The sequence below is a fragment of the Aotus nancymaae genome, unplaced genomic scaffold (genome assembly GCF_030222135.1).
Source record: "Aotus nancymaae isolate 86718 unplaced genomic scaffold, 86718_ANA_hifiasm-v0.15.2.pri h1tg000009l, whole genome shotgun sequence".
NCBI lineage: Eukaryota > Metazoa > Chordata > Mammalia > Primates > Aotidae > Aotus > Aotus nancymaae.
In genome coordinates this window covers 8,281,977-8,306,823 of record NW_026988420.1, presented here as the reverse complement: position 1 = coordinate 8,306,823, position 24,847 = coordinate 8,281,977, and the positions used below count along the sequence as shown (strand labels likewise).

General features: G+C 45.1%; 1 protein-coding gene and 1 non-coding gene across 2 annotated transcripts in view; one reads left to right on the top strand and one right to left on the bottom strand.

The window, feature by feature from the left end:
* The first annotated feature begins 6,099 nt into the window (after nt 1-6,099).
* LOC135273898 (small nucleolar RNA U13) lies at nt 6,100-6,198 on the top strand. The gene has a single exon (XR_010341686.1). It is a non-coding gene; the product is annotated as a small nucleolar RNA U13 (small nucleolar RNA).
* An 8,313-nt stretch (nt 6,199-14,511) lies between these two features.
* The window catches only part of LATS2 (large tumor suppressor kinase 2), a 98,438-nt gene continuing 88,102 nt past the window's right edge, over nt 14,512-24,847 (bottom strand). Inside the window, exons 6-8 of the mRNA XM_064373536.1 lie at nt 24,382-24,564; nt 22,227-22,333; nt 14,512-16,834 (exon numbers count right to left, since the gene is read on the bottom strand). Of these exons, the coding sequence (XP_064229606.1) occupies nt 16,340-16,834; nt 22,227-22,333; nt 24,382-24,564 (785 nt within the window). The 3' untranslated portion in view covers nt 14,512-16,339. The remainder of the gene's footprint in view (nt 16,835-22,226; nt 22,334-24,381; nt 24,565-24,847) is intronic.

Here is a 24,847-nt window from a genome sequence, read left to right as displayed (position 1 = left end):
AAATTTTTCAACAAAAAAGACATACCAATCATCAAAACCATGGTTTTCATCTGTGTTTTGTTAGCAGAATGCTTCTCCCCTCCCCCAGAAAGTCTATGTATAATAGAATAAGAGCACAGCTCAGCCCCAGCATCCCCCAAGGCAGTTCTTAGAAACCACCAGCTCTGATGATTAACCTATTCAGATTCCCTCTGCTCCAATGTAGCTACTAAATCCAACATGAGTTTGAACTTACCCAAAGTTATGTGGGTTGAGTATCCCAAATCTGAAAAATCTGAAATTTGAAATTATCCAAAAATCTGAAACTTTTTGAGCACAGGCATGATGCCCAAAAGAAATGAGCATTGAAGCATTGTGGATTTGGGATTTGGGGATTAGAGATATTCAAGTGTAATGCAAATGTTCTAAAATTGGGGGAGAAAAACTTCAAATCCAAAACATTTCTGGTTCCAGGCTTTTTTTTTTTTTTTTTTTGAGACAGGGTTTCACCCTTTCACCCAGGCTGGAGTGCAACGGCAAAATCTTGGCTCAGTGCAATCTCCACCTCCCGGGTTCAAGTGATTCTCGTGCCTCAGCCTCCCGAGTAGCTGGGATTAGCTGGGATTACAGGTGCACACCACCATGTCTGGCTCATTTTTCTGTAGTTTTAGTAGAGACAGGGTTTCACTATGTTTGCCAGCCTGGTCTCAAGCTCCTGACCTCAAATGATCCGCCCACCTTGGCTTCCCAAAGTGCTGGGATTACAGGCGTGAGCCACCGTGCCTGGCCTGGTCCCAGGCATTTTGGATAAAGGCACTCAACCTGTGCAAAGCTGGGAATCAAGGCCCTGGATTCCTCACCCAGGACTTTTTCTCTTGTATGGTCTGTTTCAGGAATTTAAAAACAAAGGGGACAAAGGCATCAGTGAAAACCAAAAGACAGGACAAATACGGGCACCTTCGGTCTTACTACTGTAGGAGTCAGGGGAGAGTGAAAAGGAGTTGAGGCTTTCACGGGAAATGGAAGGTAACAGGGTCACAGGAGGAAGAGGGAACGTTAACAGGTTGGCGTTGTTACGCCAGGAGTGGCAAGCAGGTTTTATCTCAAGTGCTCAGTTTGATCAGTTGAGACCTGCTTGATGTGCTGAGTTGGATTTTGAGGCTGAATCTGGGTTCAACCAGAATGTGTGCCTTGATTGATTGGTAAGAGGAGGCAGTGTGGCAGGCATACCACTATCTGCTATTTTTGTTAAATCTATAAGCAGTCATGATCCTTGTTTGAACATTTGTGCCCTCCAAAACTTACGTTGAAATTTAACTGCCATTGTAACAGTTTTAGGAGGTGGGACCTTTGAGAGGTGACTAGGCCATGAAGGCTCCTTCCTCATGGGTGGGATTAATGCTCTTATAAAAGGGCAAATTCAGTCCCCTTTGGCCCCTTTGCCCTTCTGCCTTCCAGCATGGGAGGACGCAGCAAGAAGGCCCTCACAAGATGCCAGCACCTTGAACTTGGACTTCCCAACCTCCAGAACTATGAGAAAATAAGTTTCTGTTCATTATAACTGACCTGTCTCTGGTATTTTGTTATAGGAGTGCAAAACAGAGCAAGACATCTTTTTGGAGGTATTAGTCACCAGCCTAAAGAGACAATCAGAAACAGGTGGTTCTAGCAGGTGTCACGTGATCGGAGCAGAGAGGCAGAAAAGGCGTACAGCAGTGAGGCTGCTGAGCCATGGGCAGTGCCTGACACACCCTAGGTATTGCCAACTCTGCTCCCTAAGGAATGCAGTGTTCTCTTCACTGCCCAAGCATAAAGTGACACACAAGGGAGAAATGAAGACTAATTAATTACATGAGTTCCAGAATTCAGCAAGATGCTTGTCAGTGCAAGGATTCATGCAAAACTTGACGACTACTCTCCCATACCCATGCTATCCCATATGGTAGCCATTCCCACATGTGGCCACTGAGCATGTAAAATGTGGCTGGTGTGACTGAAGAATTGAACTTTAAATTTATTTTCTTTATTTCTATTTACTTATTATTATTATTATTATTTTTTGAGATGGAGTTTTGCTCTTGTTGCCCAGGCTGGAGTGCAATGGCTTGATATCGGCTCACAGCAACCTCCGCCCCCCGACCCCGGGTTCAAGCGATTCTCCTGCTTCAGTCTCCCGAGTAGCTGGGATTATAGGCATGCACCACCAAGCCTGGCTAATTTTGTATTTGTAACAGAGATGGGGTTTCTCCATGTTGGTCAGGCTGGTCTCGAACTCCTGACCTTGGGTAATCTGCCCACCTCATTCTCCCAAAGTGCTGGGATTACAGGCACAAGGCACCGTGCCCAGCCTTATTTATTTATTTGAGACGGAGTCTGGCTCTGTCGCCCAGGCTGGAGAGCAGTAGTGTGATCCCGGCCCACTACAACCTCTGCTTCCCAGGTTCAATCGATTCTCTTGCCTTAGCCTCCTGAGTAGCTGAGATCACAGGCAGGTGCCACCACACCTGGCTAATTTTTGTATTTTTAGTAGAGATGGGGTTTCACCATGTTGACCAGGCTGGTCTTGAACTCCTGACCTCAAGTGATCCACCCGCTTTTACCTCTCAAAGTGCTGTGATTACAGGCGTGAACCACCATGCCGAGCCTGAATTTTGAATTTTAATTATTAATAGTTGCCATTGAAATTGAAAAACCCACTTCCATTTCCAGGAAGATGGAGTGCAGGCACTCCTGCTTATTTCTCCCGCTAAGTACAGCTAAAACTCCTGGATATGACATATGAAACAAACCTCTCACTGAAAGGCGGAGAGAAGGCAGACCATTGAGGAACCTCAAAAGCTAAGGAATTACACAGCGGACACACTTTCCACGGTGTAATCTCTTTTTGCCTCAATATCCCAGACTTGGAATTGAAAAACTGGCAAATCAGAGATAGCAACAAGCAGACAAAAAGAGTCCCGATGAAAGCCTGCTTTCTCTAGCCAAAGGACAAAGGAAGAGGCAGACTAGCCAGGCAGCTCTTGGACAATTACTACTGCACTCCAGGCAATCACAGAGAAGACTGTGGCTCCACCCAACCCATGCCAGCAGTGAGTGAGCGCAGAGCCTAGGTTTCCATCCTTGTAAGGCTGCAATAAAGCGCCCCGATGTTCCTGCCTAAGCGATGTGAGAGAGCTTAGGTAGGGAGCTGTATTTTCCTCCTCATTGGCTGGTGATACCCTTCCTGCCCAGTGGGGAGCCTGGACTTCTAGTCTACCTGGTAGTTATGAGATGCCCCTCCCACTCCCTGCTAGGGCAGCCCCACAGGAGGCCTAGGAGAGTCAGAACTTCACTGACCACTGCCCAGTGGCAATGAGGCCACCCCATGGAGTGAACACAGCGTGGAAAGCAGGCACTCCAACCCCAGCTCAGCAGTGACAAGCAGGCTTCCCTGACCCTGAACACCAAAAGAGGCTGAGTGGGGACTTCTACCTTCCTAGGAATAATGAGGCAGCAAGCCAACACTGAGATGACAGAGATGCTAGAATTATCTAAGATTTAAAGTCAGCCATAACAGAAAGGCTTTGAGGAGCAGTAACAAACACTCCAGAAACAAAATAAAGATAAAAAGCCTCAGCAAAGAGACAGAAACTAGAAGAAGGAATAATGGAAATTTTATTTTATTTTATTTTTTTTTTTTTGAGAGAGGGTCTCACTCTGTTGCCCAGTCTACAGTGCAGTGGTGCAATCATAGCTCACTGCAGCCTTGAACTCCTGGGCTCAAGCGATCCTCCTGTAACTGAGTACCTCAGTTTAAAAAATATTTTTTTATTGCATTTTAGGTTTTGGGGTACATGTAAAGAACATGCAAGATTGTCGCATAGGTACACACATGGCAGTGTGATTTGCTGCCTTCCTCCCCATCACCTATATTTTAATCACTCACTTTCTCTGTCTTCCTTCCCTCCCCTCTCACCCCATCATTGCTTCCCTCTCTACACTCCCCTCTGGCAATGCATGCTTATTTAGTTATGTTTCTGCTTAAGAAATCCCAGAGGCTAATCTCAAACAAACCAGGCATGAAGACCCCATTCCAGAATCTTCCCGCTCCGGGGGGAGTCATGAACACCACCACCACCAGGCTGAAGTCAAGATAAGGCCAATCAGACCTCTGGACAGGTGATAACCCAAGATAGCCGCCAGAACAAGACACAGAGGACCCTCACCCTGCCCCGTTCCCACGGGCTTTCCATACCAAGTTTCCCTTTGAAAACCCCTGGGTAAATGCTAAAATTTAAATCAGTATTTTAGAATGCTATTGCCATCTTCTTCATTTGCTGGCTCTCCAGTTAAAACTGCTTTTCCTCCCACCTACCCCAACTCTTGTATTCTGGTCTTTTTTTTTTTTTTTTTTTTGAGACAGACTCACTCTGTTTCCTAGGCTGGAGTCCAGTGGTCCCACGGTCCCATCTTGGCTCACTGCAACCTCTTCCTTCTGGGTTCAAGCAATTCTTGTGCCTCAGCCTCCCAAGTGGCTGAGATTACAGGCATGGACCACCACACCTGGCTGATGCTTTGTATTTTTAGTAGAGATGGCGTTTTGTCATGTTGGCCAGGCTGGTCTCGAATTCTTAACCTCAAGTAATCTGCTGGCCTCAGCCTCCCAAACTGCTGGGATTACTGGTGTGAGCCACCATACTTGGCTCCAAAATGGGAATTTTAGAACTAAAAGATGGCCAGGCACAGTGGCTCATGCCTGTAATCGCAGTACTTTGGGAGGCCGAGTCAGGCGGACCACCTGAGGTCAGGAGTTCGACATCAAGCTTAACCAATATGATGAAACCCTGTCTCTACTAAAAATACAAAAATTATCTAGGCATGTTGGCATGCAGTTATAATCCCAGCTACTCTGGAGGCTGAGATGAGAATCGCTTGAACCTGGGAGGGGGAGGTTGCAGTGAGCTGAGATTGCAGCATCGCACTCCAGCCAGCTGGATTCCATCTCAAAAAAAAGGTCAGAGGAAAGAATTAGTGAACTAGAAACTAGAACAACAGAAATTACCCAATGTGACAACAGGGAAAAATGGAGGAGGATGTGGAGGTGGGAGAGCCCGGGGCTAAGAATTGTAACAAGAGATCTAGTACTTGTATCAGTAGAGTCCAGGAAGGAGAGTTCGAAAGGAGAGGCGAAAGTGAAAAAGCTCCGGATGAAATAATGCCTGAAAACTCCCCAAATCCCAAATTTGGTCATAAAAGTAAACCTATAGATTCAAGAAGCTGAGTGAACCACAAACAGAACCCAAAGAAATCTAAGCCAAGAATCTCCTAATTAACTTCTGAAAAGTAAGTGAGGAGAAAAGGTCGAAAGCAGTCAGAGAAAAACAACACCGTATCTACCCATAGGGGAAAATCAGTAGAATGACAACAGAGTTTCTTTTTCTTGAGGGAGGGGGGATGGAGTCCCGCTCTGTTGTCAGGCTGGACCTCCACCTCCTGGGTTCAGGCAATTCTCCTGCTTCAGCCTCCCGAGTAGCTGGGACTACAGGCATGTACCACCACGCCCGGCTAATTTTTGTATTTTTAGTAGAGTCGGGGTTTCACCATGTTGGCCAGGATGGTCTTGATCTCCTGACCACGTGATCTGCCTGCCTTGGCCTCCCAAAGTGCTGGGATTACAGGCGTGAGCCACTGTGCCCGGCTGACAACAGAGATTCTCGAGAACCCATAGAGAGCACGAGGAAGTGGCACAACATTTTTCAAGTGCTGAAAGAGAACTATCAGCCTAGAATCCTGCAGCCAGTGGAAATATCTTTCAAGAAGGGAGGCGACATGAAGACATTTCAGGTGAAGAAAACCTAAGAGAACTGTTACCAATAGACTTCCCCTAAAAGAATGGCTAAAGGAGGTTCTCTAAAAAGAAAGACAAAGATAACAAGAAAAAGCGTTAGCACATCAGGAAGAAAAGAAAGAACAGTTAAGCAAAATATATATATATATCAGTAAATATGACAGACTTTCCTTTTCTTGAGTTTTCCTAAATGTTTGATAGTCAAAATAAAAAATTGTAACACTGTCTGATGTGAATTGAAAAAGAACCACACTGCCATTTGAGTGGTCTTCACTCTGTAACAGTAGCCTCCAATCATTTTGTACTTCTGAAGCATGATGATTGGGTTTTCACACTGGTGTGGGACATGCCTCCGTCAAACCCGGTTACACTGGCACATTACCCATCTGATGTGAACTTAGGAAAAAACTCACAGTAATCCATACACATTTCATCCTAGTGTCCAATAAGATTTTTCTTTTCTAAGGTGAGTAAGCTCATTTTGTCCACTCAGTGTAGGCTTCTGTTGGAAATGGAAAATTCTCTTGTAAAGGAAAAGCCTTTTTGCTGATGGAATAAGGTTTAACGAGGTTAATAATATCAGCATAAGGATTGCTTGAGTCCAGGAGTTCAAGACCAGCCTGGGCAACATAGGGAGACTCTGTCTCTAAACAAAAAATAAAAATATTAGCCAGGCCGGGCGCGGTGGCTCAAGCCTGTAATCCCAGCACTTTGGGAGGCCGAGGTGGGTGGATCACGAGGTCAAGAGATTGAGACCATCCTGGTCAACATGGTGAAACCCCCGTCTCTACTAAAAATACAAAAAAAATTAGCTGAGCATGGTGGCGCGTGCCTATAATCCCAGCTACTCAGGAGGCTGAGGCAGGAGAATTGCTTGAACCCAGGAGGCAGAGGTTGCGGTGAGCCGAGATTGCGCCATTGCACTCCAGCCTGGGTAACAAGAGCGAAACTCCGTCTCAAAAAAAAAAAAAAAAAAAAAAATATTAGCCAGGCATGGTGGTGCGCAGCTGTGGTCCCAGCTACCCAGCTAGTAGAGAGGCTGAGGTGGGAGGATCACTTGAGCCCAGGAGGTCGAGGCTGCAGTGAACCATGTTCATGCTACTGCACTGTAGTCTGAGTGACAGAGCAAGAACCTATCTCAAAAAAACAAAAAACAAAACAAAACAAAAAACCCAGCGTAGTACTACTTACAAATATTCACTTAATATCAAAGATTTTTTTGATGATGCTAATATTTTTCAGTGGAAATAAAATAGATCCTGAGTGTTTAAACTTGGTCATATCTGGAAGAAGTAGAATGAATTTGATAAACTCCATTTGAAAAATCTGCAACTGAAAAATGATGTAGGCTACAGGGGATTCGTATATTTTGCCTTCACGATTTGCAGGAGCACATGGCATGCAAGTGTGGGCAAAACTTGGAAGGAATGTAGTGAGCGATTTCTTGCCTCAGAAGTCTCCAATCACACCCAACAATGACCACAAACATGCTGCACCCAGGTTGGGCTGTGCCCTTGATGCTCTGAGCAGAGTCTTCCTCTCACACGGAGGGAGTCTGTCCTCAGGAATCTGTTGTCTGGCTATGAGCTCATCTGGATAGTTCACTTTGGCTGGGCAGGGAGAGAAGATGAGGTGAGGAGATGGAAATCTTTTAGGATTCTCTGAGGCAGGTCTTACGTATCAATACTAAAATAATGCATACGATTAGGATCATTACTTTTTTCTTCTGGCTAATTAAGCACCACCATTGCCTTGATTGCATCTCATAGTGATTATCTGTTGACTAAACTGCCTCCCACAGTGAACCACCAGTTCCACAAAGGCAGAGGCCACCCCAACCCTTGTCTGAAGCCAGCTCTCCTTCAGTAAGAGAAGTCAAGCCACTTTAAAAAAAAAAAATTTATTTTTTACCATCTCTGCTGTCATTAAACGCAAGCCTCCAGCATCACCGTCCTACAGTTTCCAGGATAATAACCAACACCAGCATTTAGAGGGCACTTGTTCTGTGCCATGCACTGCTTCAGTGGATTCCACGCATTCACTCCTCCTAGAGTTCTGAGGAAGGTTCTACCGTTTCCCACGGTTCTTGTAGATCCCTCTAGTCATTGGTTTCGGCTGTGGCTGGCCACGCCCTTCCTCATCAGAAACATACGGAACAGCGCCCCCATGAGGACGCTGAGGCTCAGAGACACTAAGCGCGTTCTTCTAGGGGCACGGCTAGCTTGGCAGAACTATGCTGGCCCTCTGCAGACTTTCTGATGTGTCCTGCCACCACCACGCTGCTCGGCATCCCGAGGCAAGGGAGCTTTTCAAATGTGAAACTCATCAAAACTCTTCCGCCTGGAGCCTGGCGCTAGGACTCACGCCTGGAGTCCCAGCACGCTGGGAAGCCAACGCAGGAGGATCCCTTGAGTCCAGGAGTTCAAGACCAGCCCGGGGAAAATAGTGAGACCTTCTCTCTATGAAAACCTTAAAAAATTAGCTGGGTGTGGTGGCGTGTGCCTGTGGTCCCAGCTACTTGGGAGGCTTAGGTGGCAGGACGGCTTGAGCCCGGGAGGTCCCCGAGACTGGGTGGTGACAGCAGAGCTGGTCCCAACCGGGATGGAGGGAGACGGGGCTGGGTAGTTCTGTGCTCTGGCTCCCTCGGGCTTGCAGTGTGCCTAGGCCAGGTCCAGTCTGGGCTTCATTTGGTGCGGGCTCAGGATCATTACATTTAAGGATATTCAAATGCATACTAAACATACATAAAGATCTTCGATTTCATTCAAAATAAGAGAATTGCCAAAATTATATGGAGATAGCTTTCCCCTGGTCAATGGGCAACGGTGGTTGGCAAGTGGTAGGCAAACATTCCTGTGGAGTTATTTCTGTTGGGAGTATATATTGGCCCAATACCTGTGGTCAGGTCTAAGATTATACTTCTTTACCCTCCTTTTTTTCTTGTCTTTTTTTTTTTTTTTTTTTTTGAGACAGAGTCTGGTTCTGTCACCCAGGCTGGAGTGCCATGGTATGATCATGGCTCACTGCAACCTCTGCCTCCAGGGTTCGAGCGATTCTCCCACCTCTGCCTCAGTAGTTGAAACTACCAGTTTGCACCACCACACCCGGCTAATTTTTGTATTTTTAGTAGAGACAGGGTTTCCCCATATTGCCCAGGCTGGTCTCGAACACCTGGGTTCAGGTGATTCACCTGCCTCAGCCTGACAAGTGCTGGGATTATAGGCATGAGCTACAGTGCCCGGCCTTCCCTACTTTAACAAGCCAGTAAGTTAGCTTATTCTTTAGTGGAGTGGTCCCCAACCTTTTTGGCACCAGGGACCGGTTTTGTGAAAGATAGTTTTTCCATGGATGGGGAGAGATGGTTTCAGGATGAAACTCTTCCCCCTCAGATCATCAGGCATTAGATTCTCGTGAGTGTACAACCTAGATCCTTCATATGTGCAGTTCACGAAAGGGTTTGTGCTCTTATGGCAACCTAATGCCACTGCTGATCTGACAGGAGGTGGAACTCAGGCAGTAATGCTCACTCACCCATGGCTCACCTCCTGCTTTGCAGCCCCGTTCCTAACAGGCCATGGAGCAGTACCAGTCAGCAGCCCGGGGGTTGGGGACCCCTGCTTTAATGGATGCTGGACTAAGACAAGAGATTCCTAGATCAGAGACAAAGGACTTTCTTTTTCTTTTTTTTTTTTTGAAAGAAAGAAAAAAAAGAATGAAGAAAAGAAAGAAAAAGGAAGAGAAAGAGAGAAAGAGAATGGGATTATTGCTTTCTTGCCCAGGCTAGAATGCAATTTAGTAATGGGTATTGAAAACCACTTTTATACCAATAATTATACTTAATGATGTAGTCAGGAAGGAATAAGGGAAGAAAATAACAAACAAGCAGCCAACCAATATTTCATTTAAACCTATGAAATGCTATGCGATTACTGAGGAGTGATTTACTTCCAATTATGTAGTCACTTTTGGAATAGGTGTGAGGTGGTAATGTATGTTTTGTGTATTTGAAGTGGAGAGTTCTATAAATGTTTATTAAGTTGACTTGTTCTGGGTCTGAGTTCAAGTCCTGGATGTCCTTGTTAATTTTCTGTCTGGTTGATCTATAGAATTGTTAGCTCTTCTTGTTACATTGATCCTTTTGCCATTATGTAATGTCCTTCTTTGCCTCTTTTGATCTTTGTTGCTTTAAAGTCTATTTTATCAGAGGCGAGAATTGCATCTCCTGCTTTTTGTTCATTTGTTTATTTTTACTCTCTGTTTGGATGGTAAATCTTCCTCCTTCTCTTTGTTTTGAGTATTTGTGTATTGCTGCATGTGAGATGGGTCTGGATGCAGCACACCAATGGGTTTTGGCTTTTTATCCAATTAGAATATATATAAGTTTAATACTGCCATTTGATGCTAGCTGGCTGTTTTGCCCATTAGTTGGTGTATGTTTTTCATTGTGTTAATGCTCTTTGCTTTTTGATATATTTTTGGAAAGGCTGATATTGGTTTTTCCTTTATATGTATAGTGCTTCTTTCAGAAGCTCTTGTAAAGCAGGTCTGGTGGTGGTGAAGTCTCTAAGTACTTGTTTGTTCGCAAAAGATTTAATTTTTCCTTCGCTCATAAAGCTTAGTTTGGCTGGATAGGAAATTCTGGGTTGAAAGTTCTTTTCTTTAAGGATATTAAATATTGGTCCCCACTCTTTTCTAGCTTGCAGGGTTTCTGCTGAGAGATCTGCTGTAAGTCTGACAGGTTTCCCTTTATGGGTAACCTGACCTTTCTCTCTGGCTGCCCTTAGTATTTTCTCCTTCATTTCAACCCTAATAAATCTGGCAATTATGTGCCTTGGGGTTGGTCTTCTTGAAGAATATCTTTGTGGTGTTCTCTATATTACCTGGAGTTGAATATTACCCTGCCTTGCTAGGTTGAGAAAGTTTTCCTGAATGATATCCTGAAGAGTATTTTCCAACTTGGATTCATTCTCTTCGTCACATTCAGGTACACCTATCAAACGTAAATTAGGTCTTTTCACATAGTCCCATATTTCCTGGAGACTTTGCTCATTTCTTTTCATCCTTTTTTCTCCAATCTTGTCTTCTCGTTTCATTTCACTGAGCTGGTTCTCGACTTCTGATATGCTTTCTTCTGCTTGATCAATTCAACTGTTTAAACTTGTGCATACTTCGCGAAGTTCTTGTGTTGTGCTTTTCAGCTCCATCAATTCACTTATATTCCTCTCTAAATTGTCCATTCTCGTTAACATTTCGTCAAACCTTTTTTCAAGGTTCTTAGCTTCTTTGCATTGGGTTAGAACAAGTTCTTTTAATTCACAGCAGTTTCTTATCACCCACGTTTTGAAACCTGCTTCTGTTATTGGAACACACTCGTTCTCCATTAAGCCTTGTTCCATTACTGATGAGGAATTGCGATCCCCTGTAGAGGGAGAGGCATTCTGATTTTGAGTATTCTCTGCCTTTTTACGCTGGTTTCTTCCCTTCATTATATATTTATCCGTCTGTTGTCTTTGTAATTACCGACTTTCTAACTAGGTCTCTGAGCAGACGTCCAACTTGTTGATTCCCAGCGCCGAAATCTGAGCAGTCCACTGCGCCGGCCAAAACAGCGGTGTTAAGATTGATGGTGCTTTTCTGCCCAGGAATCTCCGGACTCTGCACCAAAAACTGGCGCGCTAAGGCACCAGCAAAACCGCCGCACCGGCCACAGGAGTCGCCCTGGCGACATGTGGGGCTCCTCTGCTGGGAATCTCCTGGTCCATGAGCAACAAATATTCGTCTGAAAGTGTGGCGTCCTCTCGTTCTCTGCGCTTTCACTGGGAGCTACGTGCCCGAGCTGCTAGTGATCAGCCATCTTGGATCTCTCTCAGTACTTTATTTTTCATAGCACAGCCAGCAGCATGACGCACGTTTGCATGTTTCCCCTTGTTCCCAAGTCCCACTGGGGCAATGTGGAAGACCTAGATGGGTTCTGCTGAGGTGTACTAAGCTTGGGGAATTTGTCTTTTTTATATCAAGCAGTGAGCAAACTTGCTCTTTGTCTTAGAGAGAGACATCATCTTACCCTTTAAAGTTGCTCACTAAAAATCCAGTCCTGAGGAATGGCTCAGATAAAGCCCAGTCAGGTTTTGCCTTCTTGGCACACTCAGCAAAGTGTGCAGGAGGAAGCCAGGGAGGAACTGCTCACATCTGCACAGGGCAATGTGGCAATGAACCTTGCAAATACACTTTATTTTGACCTAACAATTGCACCTCTAGAAATCTGTCCCACATAATTACTTTCACATACACAAACGATGACGGTTATAAGAGGTTATTTATTCTAATATTGTTTACGACAGGGAAAGATCAGAAACAAGTAAATGTCTATCCATATGGGACTGGTTTGATTATAATAACCTTACAATGGAATACTATGTAGTAAGATTTAAAAAATTCTTTATGAGGCCGGGCACGGTGGCTCATGCCTGTAATCCCAGCACTTTGGGAGGCCGAGGCGGGTGGATCACGAAGTCAAGAGATCGAGACCATCCTGGTCAACATGGTGAAACCCCGTCTCTACTACAAATACAAAAAATTAGCTGGGCATGGTGGGGCGTTCCTGTAATCCCAGCTACTCAGGAGGCTGAGGCAGGAGAATTGCCTGAACCCAGGAGGCGGAGGTTGCGGTGAGCCGAGATCGCGCCATCGCACTTCAGCCTGGGTAACAAGAGCGAAACTCTGTCTCAAAAAAAAAAAAAAAGAAGAAGAAAAGATATATATGTATACTTTTTGCCTCTTATAGAAATGGGAGAACATCATGCATATTTTTCTGCATTTGCTTTCTTCACTTGACAATGTGTCTTGGCGCTATATATATCAGCACATAAATAAATTTTTTTTTTTTTTTTGAGACGGAGTTTCCCTCTTCTTACCCAGGCTGGAGTGCAATGGCGTGATCTCGGCTCACTGCAACCTCCGCCTCCTGGGTTCAGGCAATTCTCCTGCCTCAGCCTCCTGAGTAGCTGGGATTACAGGAACACGCACCATGCCCAGCTAAGTTTTTGCATTTTTAGTAGAGACGGGGTTTCACCATGTTGGCCAGGATGGTCTCGATCTCTTGACCTCGTGATCCACCCGCCTCGGCCTCCCAACGTGCTGGGATTACAGGCGTGAGCCACCGCGCCCGGCTATATCTTTCCTTGTACTGTGTACACATAAACTTTCATTCCTCTAAGAATGCCCAGTATATTGTTATAATATCATTTATTGTCTGTGGGGAGGTGAATGAATGACTAGAAATGAAGTAGGAGACTTTTTTTGTGTATCACTTTTATATGTTTTGATTTTTTTTTTGAGAGTCTTGCTCTGTTGCCCAGGCTGGAGTGCAGTGGCACAATCTCAGCTCACTGCAACCTCTGCCTCCTGGGTTCAAGCAATTCTCCTGCCTCAGCCTCCCGAGTAGCTGGGATTACAGACGCCCACCACCACTCCCGGCTAATTTTTTATTTTTAGTAGTCATGGGTTTCACCATGTTGACCAGGCTGATCTTGAACTCCTGACCCTAGGTAATCTGTCCACCTTGGCCTCCCAAAGTGGTGGGATTACAGGCATGAGCCACCATACCCAGCCAATATGTTCTGATTTCTAAACCATGTGATTGTACCTATTCAAAGTATACAAACCCTTATATATCTGGAAATATATTTATCATCTATTTATCTACCTATTTTTTTTCTCAGACCAACCTACCTATTTTTTGAGAGTTTGGCTCTTCTTACCCAGGCTGGAGTGCAGTGGTGCAATCTCAGCTCACTGTAACCTCCACCTCCTGGGTTCAAGCGATTCTCCTGCCTTAGCCTCCCGAGTAGCTGGGATTACAGGCGTGCACCACCACGACTGGCTAATTTGTTTGTATTTTTAGTAGAGATGAGGTTTTGCCATGTTTGTCAGGCTGCTCTCAAACTCCTGACCTCAGGTGATCCACCTACCTTGGCCTCCCAAAGTGGTGGGATTACAGGTGTGAGCCACTGCACTGGACCTATCTATTTTTCTTTAGACAGAGTCTCGCTCTGTCACCCAGGCTGGAGTGCAGTGGTGCAGTGTCAGCTCACTGCAACCTCCACCTCCCAAGTTCAAGCAATTCTCCCTGCCTCAGCCTCCCGAGTAGCTGGGATTACAGGCATGTGCCACCACGCCTGCCTAATTTTTGTATATTTAGTAGAGACAGGGTTTCACCATGTTGGCCAGGTTGGTCTCGAACTCCTGACCTGAGGTGACCTCCTCGCCTCAGCTTCCCAAAGTGCTGGGATTACAGGCATGAGCCACTGCACCCGGTGTCATCAACCATTTAAAATGAGAGGTCAGGAGCTTTAACTATCCTCTCAGTTTAATATATTATGCTGGGGAATTAGCTCCTATTCATGATTTATTTCATCACCCACCATATCTATTTGATATCCCACTTAAGCCACTCAACAATCCGAATGAGGCATATTTTGTTCCCATCTTACATAAGTTGGTCACAGAACCACAGCCTGATTTGGACTTTGTGTGTCTACCTGGAAAGCCTGTTTTTCCACACCCCAAGCCATGCCTGAGGCAGCCCTGTCTGTGCTGTGCAACCCTGGCTCGTGAGTGTCACAGGGAAAGCATGGGGGAGTTAGAACATGTGGAGAGAGGCCAGGACTTACAAATTCCAGTAAGACACGACACCAACTACAGGATTTGGATTCAAAATTTTAATAATAAATTGTGCCAGTAGAAGCTTTTCAAAGGCAATGATATATCAATAAATAATAGTTAAACTGAGTTCCTGAGAAAGAACCTACCACATGAAAGTATGTCAGAGCGCTGTGAGTAACAACATGGCACAACTATAAAATAGCGAGAATACTGACAGTCATGACAGGCACAGCAGACTTCAGAGTATGACACTCATACAAATGTAAACCAGTACACAGGAATCTTTATTTTTTCAGTTCAGACACTGATAAACTTGTAAGTGCTGTTGCCTAGATATATACTAAGTAACAGATACATTATGCTAAGAACTTCGAGGAAAAATATGTGGAATAATATAATGAAAATTATGATGCATCAGATTTTTTAAAAAGCAAAAAAGAATCGAACCTTTTATTCAAATATAGATCACTTTAAATAGGAATCATACTAATTTGAAATAAGGAATATTGTGTTTATCTGTGTATGTACACACACACACACACACACACACACATCTATACTTCTAAGAAAATATGTATGGCTTATTTTTTTATTCCAATGTCATTTTGAAGAATCTTTGCTTTTTTACAAAAGGTTAGAAATATGCATTGTTTAAACCAAGTTAAGATTTGACACTTCAAAGCACACTAAAAAAAAAAAAAGTGAGAGAATCATTAGATGACTCAGTTTCCTGATGGTAACAGAAGAAAACAGAAATAAGAACATTCACTGAACCTTTCAGTGTGAGCAGTCTGTCAGCAAAAAGGTAAGCAGTAGGGGCGGAGCTATGGCATACCAGCCCTACCAAGAATGAACGAGCATACGGACTACAGAAATGGACGTGTGTCCGTGACTCATTTCAATTGTTTTTTGGCATAGCTGAATTAATCCCTTTTGATGTATATAAGTTCAGTATATGACAAATGTTTCATTCCCCCCCCCAAAGAATCCAATCACACCCAAGACACACACACAAAAATCACTTCTCAGTTACACATCTGCATTTCTTTAACAAAACAGTAAAGAGATACAATCATAGCAAAGGGGTCACCCGCACAATATGTTATCAGCACATTGTCTAGAACACCTCATTTAAAGACTCGGTAAAAACGTCTTCACAGGACCTGCTGTGAATGGCAAGATACGGTAATTTTATAATAGAAAAACTCTGCTCATGCAGTGCTCTCCACACACCAGACGTCGGAAATCACAGCCACATCATCACCTTGCTCACACTTCCTATTATACTAGAATATGCAAAAAGCCAAAAAAAAAAAAAAGCAGCTTTTAACATTACATCACAATTTTGAAATGTGGGAAAAAATACAAAACAAAAACCATTGTGTGGATAAAATGGTCTCCGTGACATCGAGCAGAGTGTTATCTTTTATTTTTTTTACATTATTGCACAGAGATTTCTTAAATGTTCTTCAGTTTTATGTCTTTTCCTAAATGTGAATAAGTGCTATGGATAAAATACAAATGTAGAAAATAACAGCAGCATGATTTGTCAAAGTTAATCCCTATAATTTAGTAAGAAAAAATGGATATAAACAAAATAAGTGCTCTTTCTAACTGTACTAAATTTTTTAAAATATTGTTTTAATGCAGTGAAGGTCCTGACAAGCCAATTGAAAGCAACGCTGAGTCCTGTTTTCAAAAGTGTCTTGTTGTTTGGGTTTTCTTGGTGAAGACCAGAATTTCAAGTGAAGTAATCAGTGGACTAATTTACAACAAAGCAGCCCTCGGCTTCCCTGTCGGCCAGTTAGGGCACCGGCTCCAGGACCCTGACCTGGGAGGCAGCGAGCGGTGGGGGTGCCCGGCCCCCGTTTACACGTACACGGGCTGGCAGCCTTCAGTTTGATCCACCAGGTCAGAGGTTTCTAAATTTGAGTTCTCAGACTGCGAAGCTTCTGCACCTGAAGGCTTTGGGCATCGAAAGGGGTAGCCATTGTCATCAAAGAACCTTCGGAAGGTGAACTCATAAAATGCGTGCTCAGGGTGCTTGTTACTGGGGGAGGTGAGTGTGTCCCAGGCCTTGGCGCTACCTTCGCTGGCATCATTCCAAGGGCTCTCTTCATCTACGGGGTCGAAATTCGAGGTGTCCATGGGGTGGCTGATGGTGGGAATGTAGGGGGCCGGCTGCTTCCGGATGTCACTGGAGAAGTCAATGGTGCTGAAGAATGGGTGGGCCTTCAGGTCATCAGCCCCATTCCGCCCCAGGCGGTGGTCTGCAGCGCAGCACAGCTTGGTGATGAGGTCCCTGGCCTCAGGGCTTAGCTTCACCTGGGCTGGAATGTGGAGCGTGTTCTCCCAGTTTATCACCTGAGGAACCAACAGAACCAACATGTTAGCTTCTCCTCACATCCCAGGCAGTTCTGGACAGCATGTGATGACGTGACTTTCAAATAAGTTTAGTTTCACAACAGGAGAGGAGTCGGAACATACACAGAAGCAGGAGTTGTTGATCTCAGCAGTCATAAAAAGTCAGAGTCATTTTAGTTGGTGGCTCACAACCTGAGGCCGGGATGACCAGTCAAATACAGACGAAAAGATACAGATTGTCTTCTATCGGAAATGCTGATAGCCAAAGAATTTTGTGCTTTCCACAAATATGAAGAGAATGATGATCTATGAGTTATTTCTTTAACTATGGCAATGGATTTCTGTCAAACCATTATGGCCGTCATTCAAATACGTATTGTGGTCAAAAAATGGCCATTTGGGGTTTTGGAAAAAAAAAAAGAAAAAGAAATCTCATAGAGAAGAATAAAGCTGACTGACTCCATGTGATCTTACGTGCTCAACTGCACAAACCATCCATCTGTCCATCTGGACGTTTAGTAAATGTACTTGTCAGCCAGGCACGGTGGCTCACACCAGTAATCCCAGCACTTTGGAAGGCCGAGGCGGGCGGATCACGAGGTCAAGACATCAAGACCATCCTGGCCAACATGGTGAAACCCCCATCTCTATTAAAATACAAAAACTAGCCGGGCGTGGTGATGCGCACCTGTAGTCCAGCTACTCAGGAGGCTGAGGCAGGAGATCGCTTGAATCCGGGAGGCAGAGGTTGCAGTGAGCTGAGATCACGCCACTGCACTCCAGCCTGGCAACAGAGCCACACTGTCTCAAAAAAAGAAAAAAAGCACTTGTCGTAGAGATGTGTCTACTGTGAAGACAAAACCTAGGGGACTTCTTTACTGTTTACACTTAGAATCAGGAGGAAGCAAGGCCAACCTGACTGGCTACCAGCTGGGGTGATGGGACAGTGGATAAGGCATAGCAGTAGATTGTCTGTGTGTCGGGGTGGGAGGCTTGGTTTGAACCTAAGTAGTTGTTTTCTTTCTTTTTTTTTTTTTTTGAGATGGAGTCTCGCTCTGTGGCCCAGGCTGGAGTGCAGTGGCATGATCCCAGCTCACTGCAACCTCTGCCTCCAGGGTTCAAACGATTCTCCTGCCTCAGTTTCCCAAAGAGCTGGGATTACAGACATCTGCCACCATGCCTGGCAATTTTTTGTATTTTTAGTAGAGATGGGGTTTCACTATGTTGGCCAGGCTGGTCTCGAACTCCTGGCCTTGTGATCTGCCCACCTAGGCCTCCCAAAGTGCTGGGATTACAGGTGTGAGCCACTGTGCCCGGCCCCTAAGTAGTTGTTGAAAACTGTGCGCTCCTAGAAGAACACATAGAGTGAAATCTTCATGACATTGGGTTTGGCACTGATTTCTTGAACATGCCACCAAAAGCACAGGGAATAAAAGAAAAAATAAACTGGACTTCATAAAAATTTAAAAGTTTTGTGCATCAAAGGACATCAAAGACAGTGAAAAGGCAACCCACAAAATGGGAGAACAGATTTCAAAGCATGTATGTGAAAAGGGGTTAGTATCCAGAGTATATACAGAACTCCTACAATTCAACACAATAACAAAACCATGTAACTTGATTTAAAAAGAGCAATTAACTTGAAGAGGTATTTCCAAAGAAATACAAATGACCAGTAAAGACATGAAAATATGCTCAATATAATTAATCACTAGGGAAATACAACTCAAAACCACAATGAGATACCACCTCACATCTCCTAGGATGGCTACTATTTAAAAAAACAAAAACAGGAAAATACTTATTGAGGATTTAGGGAAACTGGAACACTCGGCCAGTGTTGGTGGGAATGTCAAATGGTGCAGCCACTATGGCAAACAGTTTGGCAGTTCCTCAGAAAGTTAAACACGGAACAACCACATAATCCAGCAATCGTACTTTCTGGTTTATATCCAAAAGAACCGAAGCAGAGACTCATACAGTGGAATATTATTCCACCTTAAAAAGGAAGCTACAACATATGTGAACCCTGAGGACTTTACGATAACAGAAATAAACTAGACACAAAAAGACAAATACCGCATGATTCCACTTAGAAGAAGTGCCAAAGCTGGGCACAGTGGCTCACGCCTGTTTTTGAACTCCCGACCTCAGGTGTTTTTTTTTTTTTTTGAGCCACCACGCCCGGCCACGCCTGTAATCCCAACACTCTGGGAGGCCAAGGTGGGCGGATCGCTTGAGATCAGGAGTTCGAGACCAGCCTGAGCAACATGATGAAACCCCGTCTCTACTAAAAATATAAAAATTAGCCAGTGCCGTGGCAGGCACCTGTAATCCCAGCTGCTGGCGAGGCTGGGCACGAGAATCACTTGAACCCACGAGGCAAAGATTGCAGTAAGCCCAGATTGCACCACTGCAATACAGCCTGAGATACAGAGCAAAATCCTGTCTTAAAAAAAAAAAAAGAATTCCTGAGCATAGACAGCCAAACTCAGAGAGACAGGAAGCAGAAGAGAGGTGAGGAGGCACTGGAAAGGCGAATGGGGAATTTCTGTTTAATGGGTTTGGGATGATTAAAACATGTGGAAATAAAGAGTTGTGATGGTTGCACAATGTTGTGAATGTACTTAATGCCACTGAATCATACACTCAAAAATAATTAAAAGGGTACATTTTATGTTACGTATATTTTACCAGAATAAAAAATCTGAATTATTATCATGTGAGCAATTTAGTGAGTGGCTCAGCAATTCAATTAGGGTACAGACAATGCCAGATTCCAATTTACTGTTCCTAGAGTGAAACTAAGCCTTACTTTAGGGGTTTTTCTTTCTTTTGAGATGGAGTCTCGCACTATCGCCTGGGCTGGAGTGTAGTAGTGCGATCTTGGCTCATTGCAACCTCCGCCTCCCAGGTTCAAGAGATTCTCCTGTCTCAGCCTTCTGAGTTGCCTGCCGCCATGCCTGGCTGATTTTTTGTATTTTCAGTAAAGATGAAGATTCATTACATTGGCCTGGCTGGTCTCGACCTCCTAAAGTACAAGGATTACAGGCATGAGCCACCGTGCCCGGTCTTACTTTAGGGTTTTTCTAATTAGTTATTAATTTAGGATCCCTAGTGGTCATGTCTACGAGGCAGTCTGAAAACTCCTAGGATTGTGTGTCAGTTGATATGTCCACTGAAGACTGCAGACTCTTATTCTTATTTTTCTTCTTTTCTTCTTCTTTTTTGAGATAGCATTTCACTCTGAAGACTGCAGATTCTTTTCTTTTCCAAGAGTGCAGTGGCATGATCTCAGCTCACTGCAACCTCCACCTCCCAGATTCAAGCAATTCTCCTGCCTCAGCCTCCTGAGTAGCTGGGATTACAGGCATGCGCCACCACACACGGCTAATTTTTATATTTTTAGTAAAGACGGGGTTTCAATATGTTGGTCAGGCTAGTCTCAAACTCCTGACCTTGTGATCTGCCCTCCTTGGCTTCCCAAAGTGCTAGGATTATAGGCCGTGAGCCACTGTATCCAGCCAGACTGCAGATTCTTAATTCCAATTCTCAATTCAATCCTTAGTAACTCATTTCAGAAAGCAAATGGCTGTCATTTAAAAACCAATAATTTGGTCTCAAATGATTGACAGAATAATTATTTAACTACTTCGAATGAATACTAAAAATATGCACAACTAGCCTGACTACAAAGCTGACAGTTTGCAAACAACAATGATATAATATCCAAATAAACAAACATTTCTTTAGATATACAGCTGACCCTTGAACGACACAGTCTGAGGGTCACATACACTCGAATTTTCTTCCACCTTTGCCACCCTGAGACAAGGCCAACCCCTCCCCATCCTCAGCCCACTCCACTGAAGACAAAGATGGAGACCTTTATGATGATCCACTTTCAATTATGAAAATAGTAAACCTATTTTCTCTTCTTTATGATTTTTTTTTTTAAGACAGAGTCTTACTGTGTCACCCAGGCTGGAGGGCAGTGGCACAATCTCGGCTCACTGCAACCTCTGCCATCCGAGTTCAAGTGATTCTCCTGCTTCAGCCTCCCAAGTAGCTGGGATTATAGGCATGCGCCACCGTGCTGGGTTAATTTTTTGTATTTTAGGTAGAGATGGGTTTTGCCATGTTGCCCAGGCTGGTCTCAAACTCCTGACCTCAGGTGATCTGCTCACCTCGGCCTCCCAAAGTGGTGGGATTACATCAGCATCTTCTTTTCTCTAGCTTGCTTTATTTTACAAATACAGGATCTAATACATGTAACATACAAAATATGTGTTCATTGACTGTTACTGATAAGCCTTCCAGTTAACAGGCTATTAGTAGCTTTTGGGAAGCTGAAAGTTATATGCAGATTTTTGACTGTGCAGGGGATTGGCACCCCAACACCCTTGTAGCTGAGGGGTGAACTGGAGTTCCTGGAGCTCTGTGTGTTCTCTGCAGGGCAGGCATGGGTTGGGGGACAGTGCAGCACACCTTTGCTGATCCTCACTTTCCTGCCTGGAAATAACAAGGCAGCAGATGGCCAAGGATTTAAAAGGATTTCAGATATTAAAATGGGTCCAGGCCAGGTGCAGTGGCTCATGTCTGTAATCCCAGCATTTTGGGAGGCCAAGGCAGGTGGATCACCTGAGGTCAGGAGTTTAAGACCAGTCTGGCCAATGTGGTGAAACCCCATCTCTATTAAAAATCCAAAAATTAACTGGGCGTGGTGGCACACGCCTGTAGTCCCAGCTATTCAGAAGGCTAAGGCATGAGAATTGCTTGAACCTGGGAGGCGGAGGTTGCAGTGAGCCAGCATCACGCCACTGCACTCCAGACTGGGCAATGACAGAGCGAGACTCCATCTCAAAAAAATAAAAATAAAAAAGGCTGGGTGAGGTGGCTTATGCCTGTAATCCCAGCCCTCTGGGAGGTCCAGGCGGGTGGATCACGAGGTCAGGAGATGGAGACCATCCAGGCTAACACTGTGAAACCCCGTCTCTACTAAAACCACAAAAAATTAGTCAGGCATGGTGATGGGTGCCTGTAGTTCCAGCTACTCGGAAGGCTGAAGCAGGAGAATCACTTGAACCAGGGAAGCAGAGGTTGCAGTGAGCTGAGATTGCGCCACTGCACTCCCTCCCGCCTGGGTGACAGAGCGAGAATTTGTCTAAGAAAAAAAAAGGGGGGGGTCCAATTCCATAGCATTGCTTATCAAATTAGAAAAATTGACAATAATAATCTAAAAAACAGTAAGTTAGTTTTAAAAATGCCATCATATACAATCGCCATTCCTACCCTACTCAGAATAAGAGGGCAAATGCTGACCAAAGATTCATGGGTGCATAAGAAAATCAGGTGTCTGCAGCAAGCAGATGTGCGATTCCTCTCACATTACCTTCAGCTGGGTTTCTGTGGGAGTAGGTGCCAAAAAGGGCGGCTGCCCCACCAGCATCTCGAAGAGAATCACTCCAACACTCCACCAGTCACAGAGCTGAGTGTACCCTGCAAGACAAAGTTCACTCAATCCCTAGGCAGGCACGAATTCTCCGCTGAGGTGAATTTCATAAGACGCTGAACATACGGATTTCCTGTTAAGTGGGAACGTGCACCGAAGCATCACACTGTGTGGAAGATGGAGCTATGTAAGTCCCTGCATGCTAATGGGTGGGTGGACGGCAGCCATGACCACTTATCCACTTATGTTTTCATACTTTTAATCACTGTCATAAGAAAATACCCTTGTTTTTTTTTGAGAGAGAGAGTCTCACTCTGTCCCCAGGCTGGAGTGCAGTGGTGCAATATCAGCTCACTGCAGTCTCCACCTCCTGGGTTCCGGCGATTCTCCTGCCTCAGCCTACTGAGTAGCTGGGACTACAGGCAAGTACCACCACGCCCAGCTGATTCTTGTATTTTTTTTTTTTTTTTTTTTTTTGAGACGGAGTTTTGCTCTTGTTACCCAGGCTGGAGTGCAATAGGGTTTCACTATGTTGGCCAGGCTGGTTTTGAATTCCTGACCTAAAATGATCCACCTGCCTTGGCCTCCCAAAGTGCTGGGATTATAGGCGTGAGCCAACATGCCTGGCCTAAAAATATTTTTTAATTTAAAAACATTATTTTTATTGTTAGCAACTAGTTACTAGCCGGAATTTTATGTTCTTAAAGATCATACACAGAGGCATCAATTAAAATAATAGAAACCAAAAAACATAAAGTGCTATAACCTGGAAATAGTTAGGTGAGGGTCCAGGGGGTGCTTTCTGGGGAGGCTTCTGAGTCAGTTTTGGATGCAGCTGAAGGATATGGAGATGGGGAGGAGGTGGGGAAAACCACCGGACAATTCACTGTAAGCCAAGCACGTTCCCTGTGCGAGGCCCCCTTGGAGCCCGGCCTTCCTCACTGGGCTCCCAGAGGTGCTGGGTCAGGGCTGGCCTCTGGGAGGCTGAGGCTAGGCTTGTTTACTTTTCATTTTCTCCCACTTTTCCTTCAGAGCCTCATGTCCCATCAAGCCAGGCTCATCTCGACGTCACCTAATCCTTGCTAAGTGTAAACTGGGATGTTAAGAGGTCAGTCCGGGGGTGCCTGCAGCTGCATGTGCCAGGGTAGCCCCCTCAGGCCCCTCTGTTATCTCTCTGTCCCATCCCTTCCTGTCTGAGTTTGGCACCAGAGGCTGCAAAAAACCCCAAGCAATGGTTCCTTGGGAAGGCTGCACGTGGCAGGGGGAAGCAGAACTTCACTGGGCACCAAGGTTATTCACAACCTCTCAAGGTCATTTTTGCTGTCTGTGGTCTGAGTAGCTAAGTAACTTGCACTGGATTACCACAGCTAGTAAAGAAAACCAGACTTGAACTGAGTCTGGCTGGCTCCAAAGACTTCAAACAACAAAGCTGCCTGTCTCTGGATTAATTACACAGAGTCAGGTCAACACCCCACTGTCACTGTGGACCATGCAGGACGACGAAGGATTCCTCATGCACTGAACCAATGCTGTTTGACAGAATGGACAGAATGGAACATCCATCCAGGAGACACATTTTATGAGCACTAGTCATTTCATACAACTGGTACCTGCCAATTTTGCTTGTGGTCTAGCAGGGAGAATGAGAGGAAGAGGATCTTCAAATGCTGTCACATAAGCACGCAGCTGCACACAGCACAACTCAGCCAGGAGCCTGGGCCAGGAGAAGTGAAAGCTAGAGCCCAGAAATGCGTGGTCTGGGCAGACTGAGCAGAGGTCCTGTGGCCCTCAGAATAGTTCCCATCATTTCACAGTGAAAATCAGTGCTGGAGTCATTCCCTTGGGTCTAGATAGAGCCTGAGAGTCAGTGGACACTGGCCTAATGGTGCATGTCTTCCAACCCCCTGAAGCTAGGGCACTTCCAGGACAGAAGTGAGGCTTGTAAGTTGGTGAAATAAGTAGTTTTCAGGCTTCCATGAGGACAAAAGTATGACTGGAAGCATTAGGCCCTTGGAAAGCTACAGCCGGGAGAGTCGGCTCACAGGTCTGAAGGGAAGGAGACCTCCCATGGGGTGGCTGGCTGTGGCACACATACCTTTGCGGAGGAGCACCTCAGGCGCGATGTAGTTTGGGGTCCCCACCAGGGAATGTGCCAGGCATCTCTGGTGCTGCTTCCGCGCCCTCTGCTCCAGGGTCTTCAGCCTGTCCCCACACCGACAGTTAGACACGTCGTCCCAGAGGTCGCTGGGCTCCATGCTGTCCTGTCTGACGTGGTTCCCTTCACCCAGGAATCAGGGGTGGTGAAAGAAGAGAACAAAACACACAGTGAATTTTCACTCTTCAATACCTCAACAAATCCACAGCTTAAAACAGAAAAGTCATTCCCATTAGCTCCTGACACATCAGGACAGAGAATCCCCCGAGCTGCTCTGTAGAGGGAGCCTGCTGTTCCTAGTTCAGAGACACACGTGGTGGGGTCAGCGCTAGCACTGAGGCAGAAACGACGGCGAGGAATCACAGGAAACCACGCACCGTGCTGAGCTGGCAGGGAGGAACTGCAG